We start from the raw sequence: 19,449 nt of genomic DNA, 5'->3' as shown, positions 1-19,449 counted from the left end.
CCTCTTCCTGCCACCCCCACACATATCCCTGGTGTATAGCGGCATCCCGCCATGCCCCCACGTAATCCACCCCCTCCCCCATTTTGACCTGAAAAAATGCCCTGGTGGTCTAGTGTTCCCCCGGCCCCTCCTCCTACCCAAAAATGCCCCTGGCCCAGTCCAGCACTTCTCCCTCCCCCCAATATTAAATAAAAAAGATTCTTGGGTGGTCTGATGCCCTCCCCCAGACCCAGCTTGTCACCCTCTTCCCTCATCCCTGATATTAAATACAAAAGATTCCTAGATGGTCTAATGGTCCCCTCGGCCCTCCTTCCTTTCACACAAATTCCTTGGTAGTCTAGTTTTCCTCCTCCCTCTCCCTCCCCCAGTCCCTCAAAAAACCTCCTGGTACTAATGGGTCCCCACCATCCACCCAACCCCATGCCTAAAATGGAGCAGGAGCAATGCCTACCTGCTCTTGCCTCCAGGCACCATCATCTACAAAATAGATCCTGGGATGCACTGGGCGGAACCAGTTTACCATATACGGGAGGGAACGTGAGTGTGAAGGGGATCAAATCACTATGAAACTAGGCTAATATGTGCCCTGAGTCTTCTGTATGTGTGTATATGACGGAAGAGGCTGTCAGCTAAAGGACAATAACAATACTAATAGCCTGAATTCTCTCCATTTCTTTCTTGTCTTTGTGCATTGTATTCAAAGAAGATATAGAGACAAAGTGTATTGTATACTAATCATTGGTGGGTAATCCCCCCCCCCCCCAGCAATAAATACAGTATAATCTTCCAGAAAAATCACTGGACAAAGTTTTGCTGATCCAACTTTAAGTCTCTTTGGGGCCCTTTTACTAAAGCTTAGCGCATGTTAAGTGCCACATGGCCCATAGGTATAAAATAAAATACACCACATTTTGTAAAAGGACCCTTTATTCTATAGACAAGAAAACTGAGGTAAAATCCACTTCTGTACGCAAAATAAATTAATCACAATGAGGTGATATTCAAAGCGATTTAAGGGGCTCTTTTACTAAGCTGTGTAAGCATCTACGCGTGCCCAACACGTTCCAAAATGGAGTTACCGCACAGCTACCATGTGGCCCTTGTGGTAATTTAATTTTAGGCGCACGTCCGCTACGCGCACCCAAAAAATACTTGTTATTTTCTGGTGCAAGTCAGTTATGCGCGTCAAGTGGCATTTGGCACATGTAGGTCATTACTGCACAGGTCTTTACCACTAGGTCAATGGCTGACGGTAAGGTCTCAGACCCAAAATGGATGCTCTGCAATTTTCATTTTGCCGCACGTCCATTTTTTTGCAAAAATTAAAAATGAGCTTTTTTACAGGTGCACTGAAAAATAGATTGGCACGCCCCCAAAACCCATGCCTACACTACTACAAGCCATTTTCAACATACCAAGGGACCCCTAAGTGAGCAGGAGCCTCTGCTGCCCGCTTAAATAGCTTCCTGCCACCTAACCATGGAAATTCAGTGACACTTAACCGGACAATGCCGCTGAATATCCCCTAAGACCACTCAAACAAAAAGTGGGCAGGTCAAGGATGGCACTGGGGAGGAGCTCCAAGTTAATCAGGTGTTGGCAGTATTCAGTGCTGGTACCTGCATAGCTAAGCGGATTCATTTAGGACAGCTCATGAAAAACAATAAAAAACTGCCCTACCTACAAAAAGATCACTTAACAATAAAATAACCCTCAAGGGAGAGATTAATGAAAACAGCATCAAAAAAGAATCAATCCTGTTTATCTGGGCTATATTAATATATGTAAAGAGAATTTGGAGGAGGGACAGGAGAATTCAGTATAGGCTGTAAAATACAGCCAAGCTTAATTTCAGTGATAATTGCAGCAAATTCGGCTCACTTAAGAAGCTCTATACATCATTAAAACTCCTGCCATTATTTCCACCCCGCCTTTTCTCCATATATTTTAATTTATCAAAAATGATTTTTTTGTTGTTTTATTGTATAAAAAGACTAACAGGTCCACAACGGTCTAATAAGCATTATGTCACAGTATCCATAAGCTGGAAAAACAATCATAAAAAATCCAAAAAGGTTTGTATAAACCGGCACCGGAATTTCAAAAAGAAGCAGTAGAAGCAAAACTTATCTCAATCTGCCAATACTTGAAACTTTCAACATTTTTTTATAAGCTGCTCCAAGACATCCATGTTTTCAAAAGTTAGTAACAGACTCTTTCAATAGTAAACTCAGAGTGGCAAACCAGCTTATTTTCGAAAGTGATGGGCGCCAATATTTCGACCCAAATCGGGAGATGGGCGCCCATCTCGAGCACTCTACCAAAACCCTCATCCACACCCTTGTCACCTCTCGTTTAGACTACTGCAATCTGCTTCTTGCTGGCCTCCCACTTAGTCACCTCTCCCCTCTCCAGTCGGTTCAAAACTCTGCTGCCCGTCTCATCTTCCGCCAGGGTCGCTTTACTCATACTACCCCTCTCCTCAAGACCCTTCACTGGCTCCCTATCCGTTTTCACATCCTGTTCAAACTTCTTCTAATAACCTATAAATGTACTCACTCTGCTGCTCCCCAGTATCTCTCCACACTCATCCTTCCCTACACCCCTTCCCATGCACTCCGCTCCATGGATAAATCCTTCTTACCTGTTCCCTTCTCCACTACTGCCAACTCCAGACTTCGCACCTTCTGTGTCCTGCACCCTACGCCTGGAATAAACTTCCTGAGCCCCTACGTCTTGCCCCATCCTTGGCCACCTTTAAATCTAGACTGAAAGCCCACCTCTTTAACATTGCTTTTGACTCGTAACCACTTGTAACCACTCGCCTCCACCTACCCTCCTCTCTTCCTTCCCGTTCACATTAATTGATTTGATTTGCTTACTTTATTTATTTTTTGTCTATTAGATTGTAAGCTCTTTGAGCAGGGACTGTCTTTCTTCTATGTTTGTGCAGCGCTGCGTACGCCTTGTAGCGCTATAGAAATGCTAAATAGTAGTAGTAGTAGTAGTAAAGGCGCCCAAATCAGTATAATCGAAAGCCAATTTTAGGCGCCTGCAACTGCACTCCGTCGCAGAAATGGCCAAAGTTGACAGGGGCTTGTCGGAGGCGTGGTGAAGGCGGGACTGGGGCGTGTTTATCAGCTGAGCAGAGATGGGCGCCTTTGGCCGATAATTGAAAAAAATGGGCGTTTTTAGCAAGAATTTAGGTCACTTTTTTTGGACCCTTTTTTTCACGAACAAGTCCCAAAAAAGTGCCCTAAATGACCAGATGACCACCAGAGGGAATTGGGGATGACCACCCCTGACTCCCCCAGTGGTCACTAACCCCCTCCCACCAAAAAAACCCCAACTTTAACAACTTTTTTTTGCCAGCCTGTAAGCCAGCCTCAAATGCCATACCCAGCTCCATCACAGCAATACGCAGGTCCCTGGAGCAGTTGTTAGTGGATGCGGTGGACTTCAGGCAGGTGGACCCAGGCCCATCCCCCCCACTACCTGTTACACTTGTGGTGGTTAATGTTGAGCCCTCCAAAAAAAAACCCAAACCCACTGTACCCACATGTAGGTGCCCCCCTTCACACCTTAGGGCTATGGTAATGGTGTAGACTTGTGGGCAGTGGGTTTTTGGGGGGATTTGGGGGGCTCAGCACACAAGGGAAGGGTGCTATGCACCTGGGAGCTATTAAAAAAAATTTTTTAATTTGTAAAAGTGCCCCCTAGGGTGCCCAGATGGTGTCCTGGCATGTGAGGGGGACCAGTGCACTATGAATCCTGGCCCCTCCCATGATCTTGGATTTGTTCGTTTTTGAGCTGGGCACCTTCGGTTTCCATTATCGCTGAAAACCAATAGTGCCCAGCTCAAAAACACCCAAATCCTAGGCATTTGCCCCGCACAACCCGAATTATAAAAAAAAAAGATGGGCGCCCATCTTTTTTTCGAAAATACGGTTTGTCCCGCCCCTTCGCATGGCCGCCCACGGAGATGGGCACCCACTTTCGATTATGCCCCTCAAAGTCATCTTAAAAGAGAAGCAAACTTCCATTAAGCGTGATGATGTCTTTGATTTTCACACAAGTTTATTGAAAACTGAAATGGGATTAAAAACAGAACAGGGCGCCAGGCAATGCGAGACTAGTGTGGGACAAAAGTTTTAGCTTGCGGGGGTTGGGGGAACGGCAGCAGGAGGGCGGCGAAAGCGGCGGCAGGAGGGTGGTAGCAGGGAGGCAGTAGCAGCCGCGGGGGGGGGGGGGGGGTGTGGAAATGGCGATGGGAGGGTGACGGTGGGGAGACGGGCCAAAATGTGCCCCCCTACCTTTGGCTCTGGCCCTCCCTCCCATCGAGGTCTGGCTACGCCCCTGAGTGCATGTCAGCAACAGACCAGGGTTGACATAACGTGCTCTCCGATACGCTTGATGCACTGCTGTAATAGGATATCCTTTGTCCAAGAAACATTGACTCAATAAATCTGCCTGATGTTGAAAATCATGTAAAGAACTACAAATTCTCCTGATATGCAAGAACTGCAAAAATAGAAGCCCTGGGCAGACTGTCTCTCCACTGATCCAGAGCTGCGAAGCTACCCATTCCAGGAGGGAGACTTTTTGGCTGGTCCTGGATTTCTGCCATCCTCATCCTGGTGCATTATGGGACCTGTAGCACAGGTTTCAATGGATAGAATCGTGGACTACAAATACTACTTTGGAATGTAAGTTTAAAACCAGGACCGGCCTAAATGTTTCCCTCCTGGAATGGGTAGCTTGACAGCTCTGCTGATCTAATCCTATCGCCTTCCCCACCTATTTTTTGGACAAAAGTAAAAATAATGCATGCTGTGAACAGTTTGCATACAGGCTGAGTGCAGGAAATATTCCCATGGGCAAACAGCAAGAAGCAAGACAGAAACCAGTCTGTCAGACTGATCTGATTTCTTAGAAAGTGGTGCCTCCATGTGGATGTTTACTGTTTTAGGCAGAGGAACTTAAAAAACCACAAGAATGGGTTATGGTTTGTTTTTTTTTTAACTCTAGTTCCATCCTGTTGTCTTTCCACCTCCTTAATTCAGTTCAGTTGCATTTTTCTTAACCACCTTTCAGAATTCCCGAAGAAGTCCTGCACCAATGTATAATTCTGCACACAAAAGATCTCAATTCTTCAAAAATCTTCATTATTTTATTTTTCAAAATAGTTTAGTTGGAAATCTATAGCCTGCTTTTAAGGGTTGAAATCTGATCTCATTCCCAGTAAAAATGAGTTGTCCCAGACAGATTACAAAAAGCAGTACAAAAAGAGGTTACATTCCACATTAATATAACATCAGTCTAAAAAGAATCAGTAATGGCTTATTGGAAACAGTTCCATAAGTGGGTGCCTCCATTTAGGTACCCCAGTACTGCACGGTGAGAGCACATTCTACAATGACATCTGGGCATCCAGATTCCGTGATAGAATGCTGGAGGGGGGGGGGGGGGGAGGAGAGGGGAGGAAGGAGGGGGGATGCACCACCTGTAAAAAAAAAAAAATTTAGCACCCCCAATCATTTTGAAAAGTTGGCTCCTATGCCTAAAGATATAAGCCACCTGCAAGCCTGAAGGCTATTAAAGTGGTGTACATTCAGGTACAGTAGGCATTTTTATCTGTTCCTGGTGAGATCAATTTACCATTAAAAAAAATGTTGCAGAAGGGTTTGAACCTGTGTCCCTTGTTTTATAGTCCACTAACCACTAGGCTACTCTCCCGTACTGCAGCAATGTCTGTGTGGCCATTTTAATAAGAATGTTGCCAGACAGACCGTTGTGTGCCTTGATTTCTCCCCTTTATAATTTAAACTTTTCAGTTTGTAAAATGGTTGTTCAGGATGGATGTCTCCAGCGTAAGGATGTCCTTCACACTTATTTACAAAAGGAAATCTGGATGTTTGTCCTGTTTGAGATGGGCAGATTTTTTGGACATTATGAGCAGGACATCCCAATTCTGACTTGGACGTTCTTTCAAAAATGCCCCTCCTGGTGTATGTTTGGTCATATACATCAGTGTTTCCCAAGTCCAGTCCTGGAGTACACCTTGCCAGTCAGGTTTTCAGGATATCCACAATGAATATGTATAAACTTGATTTGCATACACTGCCTCCATTATATGCAAGTATCTCATACATATTCATTATTAATTAATCTACATACATGGGTTAGAATAGATTTTATAATTAGTCCACTGTATCATCTACTCTCATACCATACTAATTATTGATTCTCAACAACCTTATTATATCCTCTATATTTTTTATTACACTTCCACAAAGTTCATACAATCACAAACCGTCCCACATATTTCTCAAAGCTGTGCTTTACCCCAATAACATACTCTACACCATGACATAAGTATCTCACAATTATATAAATAAATAACATCAGTCCATGACGCGGTAATCACTCCGCATCAACTTAATATCTTAATTGTCCACAGTCTCTTGGTGATCACCTTACGAAGGCTTCACACTCTAATAGCTGGTTTGTACATCAAGGTTGTGATCTCAAATAAGAAAAACGTCTGATGAAATCCTCTCCACAAACCCTGTTACAGGGTCAAAACTCCAGAGATAAGCAAATCAACCCGCTGTGATTTCTGTCCTTCGGCGGGTATTACTTAATTTCAGCTTCTCGTCCATGCAGAAACAACGTTTGATCCCACATCACTCATTCGTCCACCATTCATCACGAATTGGTCCCAGTCTCAACACAGGCCATGTTTCAGTTATCTCTTCATCAGGAGATCTTTCTCAGCTACATTACAGCTTCTAGGCACACCCGGGGTCCCTCTGCCTCCGGTTACACCTACTTCGCAAATCACAACTATTTGAGATCACAACTTTGATGTACAAACCAGCTATTGGAGTGTGAAGCCTTCGTAAGGTGATCACCAAGAGACTGTGGACAATTAAGATATTAAGTTGATGCGGAGTGATTACCGCGTCATGGACTGATGTTATTTATTTATATAATTGTGAGATACTTATGTCATGGTGTAGAGTATGTTATTGGGATAAAGCACAGCTTTGAGAAACATGTGGGATGGTTTGTGATTGTATGAACTTTGTGGAAGTGTAATAAAAAATGTAGAGGATATAATAAGGTTGTTGAGAATCAATAATTAGTATGGAATGAGAGTAGATGATACATATTCATTGTGGATATCCTGGAAACCTGACTGGCAAGGGGTGCCTCTAGGACTGGACAAGGGAAACACTGGTCTACATGTGGCAGGGACATGTGTAACTGACATTATTCTGTAAGTTACACACATACTACAAATAAGTACATAAGTACATAAGTAGTGCCATACTGGGAAAGACCAAAGGTCCATCTAGCCCAGCATCCTGTCACCGACAGTGGCCAATCCAGGTCAAGGGCACCTGGCACGCTCCCCAAACGTAAAAACATTCCAGACAAGTTATACCTAAAAATGCGGAATTTTTCCAAGTCCATTTAATAGCGGTCTATGGACTTGTCCTTTAGGAATCTATCTAACCCCTTTTTAAACTCCGTCAAGCTAACCGCCCGTACCACGTTCTCCGGCAATGAATTCCAGAGTCTAATTACACGTTGGGTGAAGAAAAATTTTCTCCGATTCGTTTTAAATTTACCACACTGTAGCTTCAACTCATGCCCTCTAGTCCTAGTATTTTTGGATAGCGTGAACAGTCGCTTCACATCCACCCGATCCATTCCACTCATTATTTTATACACTTCTATCATATCTCCCCTCAGCCGTCTCTTCTCCAAGCTGAAAAGCCCTAGCCTTCTCAGCCTCTCTTCATAGGAAAGTCGTCCCATCCCCACTATCATTTTCGTCGCCCTTCGCTGTACCTTTTCCAATTCTACTATATCTTTTTTGAGATACGGAGACCAGTACTGAACACAATACTCCAGGTGCGGTCGCACCATGGAGCGATACAACGGCATTATAACATCCGCACACCTGGACTCCATACCCTTCCTAATAACACCCAACATTCTATTCGCTTTCCTAGCCGCAGCAGCACACTGAGCAGAAGGTTTCAGCGTATCATCGACGACGACACCCAGATCCCTTTCTTGATCCGTAACTCCTAACGCGGAACCTTGCAAGACGTAGCTATAATTCGGGTTCCTCTTACCCACATGCATCACTTTGCACTTGTCAACATTGAACTTCATCTGCCACTTGCACGCCCATTCTCCCAGTCTCGCAAGGTCCTCCTGTAATCGTTCACATTCCTCCTGCGACTTGACGACCCTGAATAATTTTGTGTCATCGGCGAATTTAATTACCTCACTAGTTATTCCCATCTCTAGGTCATTTATAAATACATTAAAAAGCAACGGACCCAGCACAGACCCCTGCGGGACCCCACTAACTACCCTCCTCCACTGAGAATACTGGCCACGCAATCCTACTCTCTGCTTCCTATCTTTCAACCAGTTCTTAATCCATAATAATACCCTACCTCCGATTCCATGACTCTGCAATTTCTTCAGGAGTCTTTCGTGCGGCACTTTGTCAAACGCCTTCTGAAAATCCAGATATACAATATCAACCGGCTCCCCATTGTCCACATGTTTGCTTACCCCCTCAAAAAAATGCATTAGATTGGTGAGGCAAGACTTCCCTTCACTAAATCCGTGCTGACTTTGTCTCATCAGTCCATGTTTTTGTATATGCTCTGCAATTTTATTCTTAATAATAGCCTCCACCATCTTGCCCGGCACCGACGTCAGACTCACCGGTCTATAATTTCCCGGATCTCCTCTGGAACCTTTCTTAAAAATCGGAGTAACATTGGCTACCCTCCAGTCTTCCGGTATTACACTCGATTTTAGGGACAGATTGCATATTTCTAACAGTAGCTCCGCAAGTTCATTTTTTAGTTCTATTAATACTCTGGGATGAATACCATCAGGTCCCGGTGATTTACTACTCTTCAGCTTGCTGAACTGACCCATTACATCCTCCAAGGTTACAGAGAATTTGTTTAGTTTCTCCGACTCCCCCGCTTCAAATATTCTTTCCGGCACCGGTGTCCCCCCCAAATCCTCCTCGGTGAAGACCGAAGCAAAGAATTCATTTAATTCTCCGCTACGGCTTTGTCCTCCTTGATCGCCCCTTTAACACCATTTTCGTCCAGCGGCCCAACCGACTCTTTGGCCGGTTTCCTGCTTTTAATGTATCTAAAAAAGTTTTTACTATGTATTTTTGCTTCCAACGCTAATTTCTTCTCAAAGTCCTTTTTTGCCCTCCTTATCTCCGCTTTGCATTTGGCTTGGCATTCCTTATGATCTATCCTGTTACTTTCAGTTGGTTCTCTTCTCCACTTTCTGAAGGATTGTTTTTTGGCTCTAATGATTTCCTTTATCTTACTGTTTAGCCACGCCGGCTGACGTTTAGTCTTTTTTCCCTTTTTTCTAATACGTGGAATATATTTGTCCTGAACCTCCAGGATGGTGTTTTTAAACAGCATCCACGCCTGATGCAAGTTTTTTACTCTGCGAGCTGCTCCTTTCAGTCTTTTTTCACCATTTTTCTCATTTTGTCGTAATCACCTTTTCTATAGTTAAACGCTAGCGTACTTGATTTCCTAGTTTCACTTCCTTCAATGCCAATATCAAAACCGATCATATTATGATCACTGTTATCAAGCGGCCCTCGTATCGTTACCCCCTGCACTAGATCATGAGCACCACTAAGGACTAAGTCTAGTATTTTTCCTTCTCTTGTCGGCTCCTGAACTAGCTGTTCCATGAAGCTGTCCTTGATTTCATCAAGAAATCTTATGTCCCTTACGTGTACAGATGTTACATTAACCCAGTCTATATGCGGGTAATTGAAATCCCCCATTATTATTGTGTTGCCCAGTTTGTTTGCATCCCTGATTTCCTTTAACATTTCCGCATCCGTCTGTTCGTCCTGGCCAGGCGGACGGTAGTACACTCCTATCACTATCCTTTTCCCCTTTGCACATGGAATTTCAATCCACAGTGATTCCAAGGAGTGTTTTGCTTCCTGCAGAATTTTCAATCTATTTGATTCAAGGCTCTCGTTAATATACAATGCTACCCCTCCACCAATCCGATTCACCCTATCACTACGATATAATTTGTACCCCGGTATGACAGTGTCCCACTGGTTATCCTCCTTCCACCAGGTCTCAGAGATGCCTATTATATCTAATTTTTCATTTAGTGCAATATATTCTAACTCCCCCATCTTATTTCTTAGGCTCCTGGCATTCGCATATAGACATTTCAAACTATGTTTGTTGTTCCTAAGTACATCATGCTTAGTACTTGACTATTAACTGGCAATCTTTTGTCTGATTTTTATTGTTATTTAAAGATACCCGATCTACTACAATCTCTTTTGCAACCTCACTATCAGGATACTCTATCTTCCCTGTTATGGTGATATCTTTGAAAGATACCTTATCCCGAACCATGCTCTTTTGAGCGACTGTCGGCCTTCCCCCCATTTCTAGTTTAAAAGCTGCTCTATCTCCTTCTTAAACGCCGATGCCAGCAGCCTGGTCCCACTCTGGTTAAGATGGAGCCCATCCTTTCGGAATAGGCTCCCCCTTCCCCAGAATGTTGCCCAGTTCCTAACAAATCTAAAGCCCTCCTCCCTGCACCATCGTCTCATCCACGCATTGAGACTCTGGAGCTCTGCCTGTCTCTTGGGCCCTGCGCGTGGCACAGGTAGCATTTCAGAAAATGCTACCCTGGAGGATCTGGATTTCAGCTTTCTACCTAAGAGCCTAAATTTTGCTTCCAGAACCTCTCTCCCACATTTCCTATGTCATTGGTACCCACATGTACCAAGACAGCGGACTCCTCCCCAACACTATCTAGAATCCTATCTAGGTGACACGTGAGGTCCGCCACCTTCGCACCAGGCAGGCAAGTCACCAGGCGATCCTCACGTCCACCAGCCACCCAGCTATCTATATGCCTATATACAACATACGCTCCCCTTGCATCTATGTGCAGTGCTATTTATGCGCACTGTTACAGAATAGTGCTTAGGTGCCCTGCTGGCACTTTCATGGGTATGTATATACTGATACATATAAGTGGTATTAGTATTCTATCCAGTCAATATTCAACCAACAGCGGTCAGCGTTTTTTTTTTTTTTTTAAACAATCATTGTGGGCAAAATTAGGCCCCAATATTCAATGCCAGACTATGTCTAAACACCAGTATTGAATATCCAAGTTTGACTGGATTCTGTCAGGCTGCTAATTCTTATGCGAGTACTGACCAATATTCAGTCGGGACCCATATAAAACACTTATGTGAGTCCTGGATTAATATTGGCCAGGGCCTGCTCAAGGGTATCAGTTCAATTCACTCCTTATCCCCCCCCCCCAATTCCAATCCCCCTCCCTCCCTCCTTCCGTAATCCACCCTCAAACAGAAGAAATAAGCCTGACAAGACTCCTCCGCTAGCATCCCCCAACTCCATGTATGCCCTCTAGCCTAGACCTACCTTTACTATTCCTGGTGGTCTAGGGGTCCTAAGGACTAGCTAGGACCGTGAGGCTGCCGCTAGAGGTTATGGCAGTCATTTGGAGGCTGGAGAAACAGGAGGTGGAGAATGTGTCAGAGGTGCAGAGGTTAATATGGGGAAGAGATTAACAAGGCCTGTTTTGTATTTGGCAGAGGTTCCGATGTCAGCGAGGAACCAGGAGAACAGCATAACACTTCCAGTGATTCCAGTACCCTGAGAGGTAAGAAAAACTCCATGTGTTGTCTCCTCACAGTGCACCATAAGAAATCCCAAGGAGCAAGGAGTGAGCACCTGCAAACCTACCAGCAGCAGTAGTGTGAAAAGAGGCAGCCTCTGGCCAGCCCCTGTGTGTTCCCTCAGCCAGCGTCCCGCCCACATGAAATTGTATTGTATTAGCAGATTTATATTCCGCTCTTTAACATAAAGCTTCTCGGCAGATTACAATCAATAAGAGCTTCCCATACAGGAAGGATTTACAAATAAATAATTTTAAAAAAACGTTCTAATGCATTATCTTTACTATCTAACAAGCTAATAATATAATTACATTCTACATTAAAATTTAATCCAACCTTTGCCTTGAAAACATATGAGTTTTAAGACCTTTTCTAAACAAAATATAGGATGAATTACGATGTAACTGAATCGGCATAGTATTCCAAATTTTAACGCATTGAAAAATAAATGAATGTCCCCAGATCAATTTACAGTTCACGTTCTTCATAGAAGGAAAATTTAAGAACAGCCTTTCCTTGCTCTTTAAATTAAATCCATTGCTTGATAATGCTAAAAATTGAGTTATTGTTTCCAAGCATAAGCCATAAAGGCTTTTATAAACTAGCAGTAGCTTCATATATCTACTCAGCCTGAACATTAATCAGAGGAGGTGGAACCAACAGAGGGAACACCCAGGGGCTAGCCAGCGGCTGCCTCTTTTTACGCTACTGCTGCTGGCAGGTTTGCATGATTTTGGGGGGGGGGGGAGGGAGGAGGGAGGCTCCAGAGGAAGTTGGCTCAGGGCCAATCACAAGGAGCAGAGAATGACCTCAGACCTACTGCAGGTTAGGACTATGATATATTAGCAGAGCTGAAGATTGTGCTGCACGGTAGGGATGCACATTCATTTCTGGTTGATTTTTTTCCCCAAAATGACAGGAAAAAAATGGAAAGTCTAGGGGGATTTTGTCTGGAAAGAGTATCCTCTTTCAAAAAAGAGTGTGCACTCTTTTCTGATATTATGCTCATGTGCAAATAGCATACGCATGCATGTACTTTCAGGAAAGTGTGCACCATCTTTGCAAATAGTGCGTACTCTTTGTGAAAAGCACACACTCTTCTGAAAGTGTGCCTTTTTTCCGAAAGTGTGTGCTGTATTTCCGAAAGAACATGCACTCTTAATGATATTGTTCCCATAACAATAAAATACAAAATAAAATCCCTGAAGAAAATGAAAATTCCTATAAACAACGTGTGAAACAATCTGAAACAAAAATATTTGGGCTGTACACCACTACTGTATGACAGAAGGATATCTGGCACGGTTGTATGTTTGTTAATGTGTTCTTTGCTAGAAAGAAGGTTCTTTGGATGTCTATATCTGCATACACACTACTGATCTCTCTCCTCTCCCTTTTCTGTCTCACTATAATGGGCAAAATATTCAAAAAAGGGTGACTTCCTAAATTTAGGTCCCAAGATAAGTGCCTAAATGTATCCCCTGTTTTCCACTCAAAGTTCACTTACATTCGGGAATTTGAAAAGTTATGCTCCTAAATTTAGGTGTAACACCAAAAAGGAGAAAAAGTTCCTTATGAAAAAATATAGAAGAAAAGGAAGTAGGGGAGGACCAACAAAAAGGGAAAAAAAGAAACTTTGGAGTTAAACAATGACAAATACAACATTTATTATAATAAAAAGAGTAATATAAAGAATAGGCCAATAGGTCTATATAAAACAAATCCTCAAAGACTGTTTTGCAGGATTTGTTTCAAATTTTGTTGATCTTCCCCTACTTCCTAAATTTAGGTCTAAAAACAAACAAAAAAGGCAACAGTCTCCTTACTATGGTAGAATAATAATAAAAAAGGTAGACTGATAGAAATAATTTATTGGTGTGAATCAAAAAAACAAACCCGACGTGGCCACGTTTCACCCTCAGGCTGCGTCAGGGGTCAGAACTAAAAAACAAGGGGTGATGGAATTCCCCTTCTTAAATACTTTTATTTAAAAACAGTACTTGGCTCTCTGTTCCACGTTTCAAAGCTTGTATTGCTGCAAACAGCTTTGAAACGTGGATCAGAGAGCCACGTTCTGACCCCTGACGCAGCCTGAGGGCGAAACGTGGCCACATCAGGTTTGTTTTTTGATTCACACCAATAAATTATTTCATGTGTTAATGTTTTCTATCAGTCTACCTTTTTTACTATTATTCTAAATTTAGGTCTGCCATTCATTTGCCTAGATTCAGGGCTGGCGTTAGGGGGGTATAAACAGTGCAACTGCCCTGGGACCCAGTACTACAAGGGGCCCCAAACCTGCCTAAAGCTGATCAAGATAGAACATGCTATGTTAAACTTTGGGGTCCCTACTACATTTCTGCCCTTCACCCCAGCATGTTTGACACCAGCCCTATCTAGACTTAGGAACCTAATTTAGGTGCCTAGTGCTAAAAATCAGTGTTAAGCTCTTAACAAATTTTCTCCACCCTAAATTTGTTCCTATTGCCACCCAGTCTTTAGGTTCTTAAATTTAGTTTAGAGAAATTTTGAGCATAAATTTAGACACTCAGCCCGAGTACATTTTCAGAGGCCAATTTAGGATCATAACACTCAGGAGCTTAAACCCTTTGGAAATTGACCCCTTTATCTGCAGTTTACACACACTCTTCCACTCCATCTTTCTTCTCTGTTCCCCATATGCTCTTTGATATTTACTGTACAGAAGTTAACCTTTGGTATTCCTAGGTGCTTCAGAAGAAGTGATTTACCCATTGACCCAACGCCGTGCCTCCCGCTCACAAGAAGACCTGACAAGAAAAGATTATTCTCCATCCCTGCAGCAAGATTCCGGGGAATTGACTTTCTGGGGACGAATCGTAGAGAGACCCAAATTCCTGCCACTCTTCAGTAAAGTTCAGCGGAGTCCCCAGCAGAGTCCTGAGACTCCCCAACTAGGGTGGGAAAAGCTGCTGGCTACCACCCCTAAAAACCAGACTCCAAGCCCTGTTTTTTTCTGAATGTCAGAGCCTGACTGCAGAGCTATGCAAAGCCCATGGCTGCCAAAGCCCCTCCTCATCTGTGACAGATGTCAGTAGCAGTATGGTCCAGACCTTTGCTGCTGAAGGGCCCTCACTCCAGGATCCCAGCCCCATTGTGTGGGTACCACAAGACTCTAGCAGCAGCACAGAAGGGGGAGAAGCAAATCTGGAGCAGAGACTGTTGGGGGCCTACCAGGGCCAAAGCCCTCAGCCTCACAGAGAAACCATGGTGTGACGGTGGAATCTCATGCACAGCATTACGGGAGTGCTTGATCTGGGGTTTATGTTTTCGGTGGATATAAAATTTTAACAAGATTTCTGAGGCATTGTCAAGAAGTTAGATAACTTTGAATGTGGAAAGAAGAGAGAGATAAGACAGACTTAGTCAAAGCTCTGTGTACAAATGAGAGTATCATAAATGGTATACAGCATGAGATCTACCAGTCATGTTAAAGTGCTATATGGATCGAGCACAATCATTCCATCATGGTACAACATTACATGGACTACACTGTCACTCTGCAATGTCACAGCGCCATGCTGACTGCATGAGCTTACCATGTTGTGATAGTATTACTCAGATTGGAGGATGCCACCAAGTCAGATCACAACATCATGTTAATGGCATCACCAAGCCCACATTTACTGCATGATGTCAACATGTCGTGTCACAGCACAGCACAGACTGCATGTAACTATACCAATACCATTTACTGCATTGCACGCAAGTGCAGCTTCTGAGTTACTAACATGGTGGGATGAATGGGGTGAAGGGAGTTTGTCTTCACATTGAATAACTTTCTGGCTCCCCTCTCCCTCCAGTTCTGATTTTGCAGTGTTATAATATATTCAGGCTTCTACTAACCAGCTTTGAAGCAAAGTGTTACTTTCAAAATGACAGATATGTTTGAACATATTATCTGATGCTAAATACTGCCACCTCTGGGAGTGAGCAGGAAGAATCGGTTTCTGAAGTTCTAGCTCCGCTTTTTCCCTCGCTTTAAAATAGCGAACACTCTAGAGCAGTGTTTCCCAAGTCTGGTCCTGGAGTACCCCTTGCCAGTCAGGTTTTCAGATATCCAGGACTGGACTTGGGGAAACACTGCTCTAGAATAGGGGTTTTCAGCCCAGTCCTCAGGATCCACCCATTCCGTCAGGTTTTCAAGATATCCACAATGAATATGCATGAGATAGGGTCGCATACAATAGAGGACAGGGTTGAGAAGCCTGTTCTAGAAAAATAAAACAAGGTTTTCATATTATACAATCTTGTACATTCCTAGAATAAAAATTGAAGAACCATGTTCTTGGATCCATTCCTCTATATTGTGCCTCATTATACACTCCAATTCACTTAGAATCAGCGCAGAAAAAAAATGGCTATTGGGTTCCCTCTATTTGGTAAGTCCTTTGCTTGACCGAACAATGATACTGCTGAGCCACCAGCAAGCTCACAACTACAGTTTTCAAACAAAAGTAAATCTGTTCTCATTTAGAACTCTGCATGCAATTTGCATAGTTTGCTCTGCCTATGGAAACAGCCTGGATTTGGTACATTATAGCGCTACATTCCTATGAGAAAATGTAAAATGTATTACACTGTAACATGGTACACCTGTGGTAACCTGGAATTGGCTAACTATTCTGAATTTGACATACTGCACTGCAGTATTCCTGTAGTAATACTTTGGGATCAATATTCAGCTAGCAGCACTCAGTGTTTTGCTGACTGCTGCGCTGGCATTATGCCTGGAAATTCAATGTCATGCAATGTCCAGGCTCTGGCATTGAATTTCCGGGTTTACAGAGCCAGTGAAACCATAGCCAGTTAAGTGCAATATTTAGCACTTAACTGGCTATGGCGAACCGCATAAAGATAAGACTGACTTCTTTGTGGTCCTATTTATGCGTCTACCTTGGCCAATAAAGTGCTGAATATCGGCACTTAACTGGCCAAGTGCTGACTCCGCACCTGGAATACCCCCAAAATAGTTGACTTTGAGTTGGACACTAACCAGGGCATTTTCAGCAGCATTAACTGGTTAAGTGTTGCTGAATATGACTGGTTAGCTGCGAACAAGTGATTTAACCAGACAGTGCCATAGCGAGGGCAGCTGACACCCAGGGTGGGTCGCCACTGCGCACCCCCCCGGGTGCAGCACGGCGCCCCCCCCTCCGGCGCGCACCCTCCCCCCCCCGGAGCGCATTGTTACTTTAGAAGCGAGGGGCGGGCGGGAGAACCGATCCGCCCCCGAGTTCACGTCGCTGGAAGCTGCATCGGCTCCATTGGTTCCTTGCTCTCTCTGCCCCGGAACAGGAAGTAACCTGTTCCGGGGCAGAGGGAGCAAGGAACCAACGGAGACGACACCCCCCCCAGTAGCGTGCACCCGGGGTGGACCGCCCCACCGCCCCCCCTTCCTATGCCAATGTAACCAGACAGGAAGTGTTTTTGGATGGTTAAATCACGTTGATTATCAGCCTCTTTGGATCTAATTCAATAACATAAGAAACCCATACAGGATCAGAGCAAAGGTCCATCAACTCCAGTATCCAGTTGTAAAAACGTAACCTACTAAAGTAACCATAATGCTAATTTTTCTTACCAAAGTACCAAACTCTGGAACTTATTACCCAAGTATATCAGACACTCGGATGATTATATGTCATTTAAAAGTTTACTTAAAGGCCACTTCTTTAGATCTGTGTTCAGCTAATATGAAAAGATTTTTTTTAATATTGTATTCTTGTATTAATGTTAATTGTATTGTAATGCTTCTTAATTTGTTATGTAAGCTGCATTGAACCTGAACTTTCTTGGGAAAATATGGGGTAGAAATGTCATAATAAATAAATAAATAAATCTTGTTTCCAGCAGTGGCCAATCCAGGTCACAAATACCTGGCAGGATCCCATTCTACTTATCTCCAGAGATAAGCAGCGGTTTTCTCAAAATGTACATTTTTTAAACCCAACTGCTTTTACCATGTCTTCTGGTAATGAATTCCAAAGCGTAGCTGTGCTTTGAGTAAAAACACAGTTTCTCCAACTTGTTATAAATGTTCTACTTAATAACTTCATGGACTGTCCCCTAGTCTTTATACATTTTGAAAAAGTAAACAACCAATTTGTGTTTACCCATTCCACACCAGGTATGATTTTAGACTTCAATCCAATCCCCCTGTACCATCTCTTCTCACAGGCATTGAAGAGGAACAGCTGAGGAGCCATACCCTGTTTAGGTTTCATCATAGGAAAGCTGCTCCATGTCCTTTATTCTTTTGGTTGCCCTTATCTGTTGCTTTGCTAGTTCTGCTGTCTTTTTGAGATGTAGCAACCAGAATTCCATACAGTACTCAAAGTGAGGTCTCACTATGGAACAATATAGACATATTATGGTGGTCCTTGTTTATTTATTTATTAGGATTTATTTACCACCTTTTTGAAAGAATTCACTCAAGGCGTTGTACAGCAAGAATAAGTCAAACATAAGCAATCGACAATTACAGCAGTATAACTATTCAAACAGCAATATAAAGTATGGCATAGTATACAATTTACAATTTCAACACAATACAAAATAAAACATTTTAATAGCCAACATAGGATATAAGCAAGGGTGGAACATGTAGATAGGTTAGATAGAGTAACAGGAGTAAGAAAATAAGGGAATTAATTTAAGAAAGTTGCACATAAGGTAAGAAAAGTGCTTGAATATTAGCTAGGGTAGGAGTGGATAAACGTGTGTGTGAGAGAGAGAGAGAGTCACCTGCTTTCTGAAGTACAGATTGTCTTGTGTTAAGTGAAGCCTTTCAGGGAGTACATTCCAGAGTGGTGGGGCTGCTCCAGAGAGGGCTCGCTGGCAGATATCACATTGTGTAATGTCCTTTCAAGGCGGTGTGGTTACAGATACTCCTTGGCTTTGGGAGGACCTTAGTGTCCTTGGAGGTGTGTACAAGGTGCTCCTGTTCTTCAAATACTCTGGGCAATTTCCTTTAAGGGCCTTGAAGATTAGACAGGGAATTTTAAATTTGGCCCTGTATTGTACTGGTAGCCAGTGAAGTTTTTGTAAAATAGTATGATGTAGTCACGTCACTTACCACCTTCTATTAATATTACTGCAACATTCTGAATCAATTGGAGCTAGTGTAGACCCTTTGTAGTAAGACCAATATAGAGAACATTTCAATAATCAAGTCTTGATGTTATCGTGGCATGCACAACTGAGACAAGATTTGCCTTCTCAATGTAAGGAGAGACAGCGTAGTTGTTGCAAATGATAGAAGCAACTCTTAAAGGTTGCTTTGATTTGGAAGAGATTTTGATGTCACGTATGTGCCCACTTTTGTTAGGGACTCATAGAAGCTCAGTTTTACTTGAGTTCAGGGAAAGTTTGTTGTTTTTAGCCCATTCTTGAAATGATGTTAGACAGGCAGTCAGTTTATTTAGGGCTGTGGGTAAATCAGGTTCAATAGGTATGAGTAGGTTCACATCATCCGTGTAGATGTAGAACTGAGTGTCCCTGGACTGCATCAGCTCAGCTAGTGGCTTGAGGTAGATATAGAACAGAATAGGTGACAGTATCAAGTCTTGTGGTACCCCACAGGTCAGTGCCCATGGTGGCGATGAGGTTATGCCAAACAGTATGGACTGTTGCCTGTC

The 19,449-nt window shown here is 43.2% G+C and overlaps 1 protein-coding gene across 3 annotated transcripts in view; it reads left to right on the top strand.

Annotated features, from left to right (window-relative positions):
* The window catches only part of LOC115474819 (rho GTPase-activating protein 6-like), a 337,817-nt gene extending 321,949 nt beyond the window's left edge, over positions 1-15,868 (top strand). For 2 of the 3 annotated variants that reach the window (XM_030210489.1, XM_030210488.1), the window contains exons 11-12: positions 11,687-11,754; positions 14,498-15,868. In XM_030210489.1, the coding sequence (XP_030066349.1) occupies positions 11,687-11,754; positions 14,498-14,769 (340 nt within the window). In that variant the 3' untranslated portion in view covers positions 14,770-15,868. Of the gene's footprint in view, positions 1-11,686; positions 11,755-14,474 lie in introns of all 3 variants that reach the window. The other variant, XM_030210490.1, reaches the window with a different exon arrangement.
* Positions 15,869-19,449: the final 3,581 nt, after the last annotated feature.

The sequence above is a fragment of the Microcaecilia unicolor genome, chromosome 7, assembly GCF_901765095.1.
Source record: "Microcaecilia unicolor chromosome 7, aMicUni1.1, whole genome shotgun sequence".
Lineage (NCBI taxonomy): Eukaryota > Metazoa > Chordata > Amphibia > Gymnophiona > Siphonopidae > Microcaecilia > Microcaecilia unicolor.
Note: the sequence above shows the minus strand (reverse complement) of the source record. Positions and strands in the feature narration are given on the sequence as shown.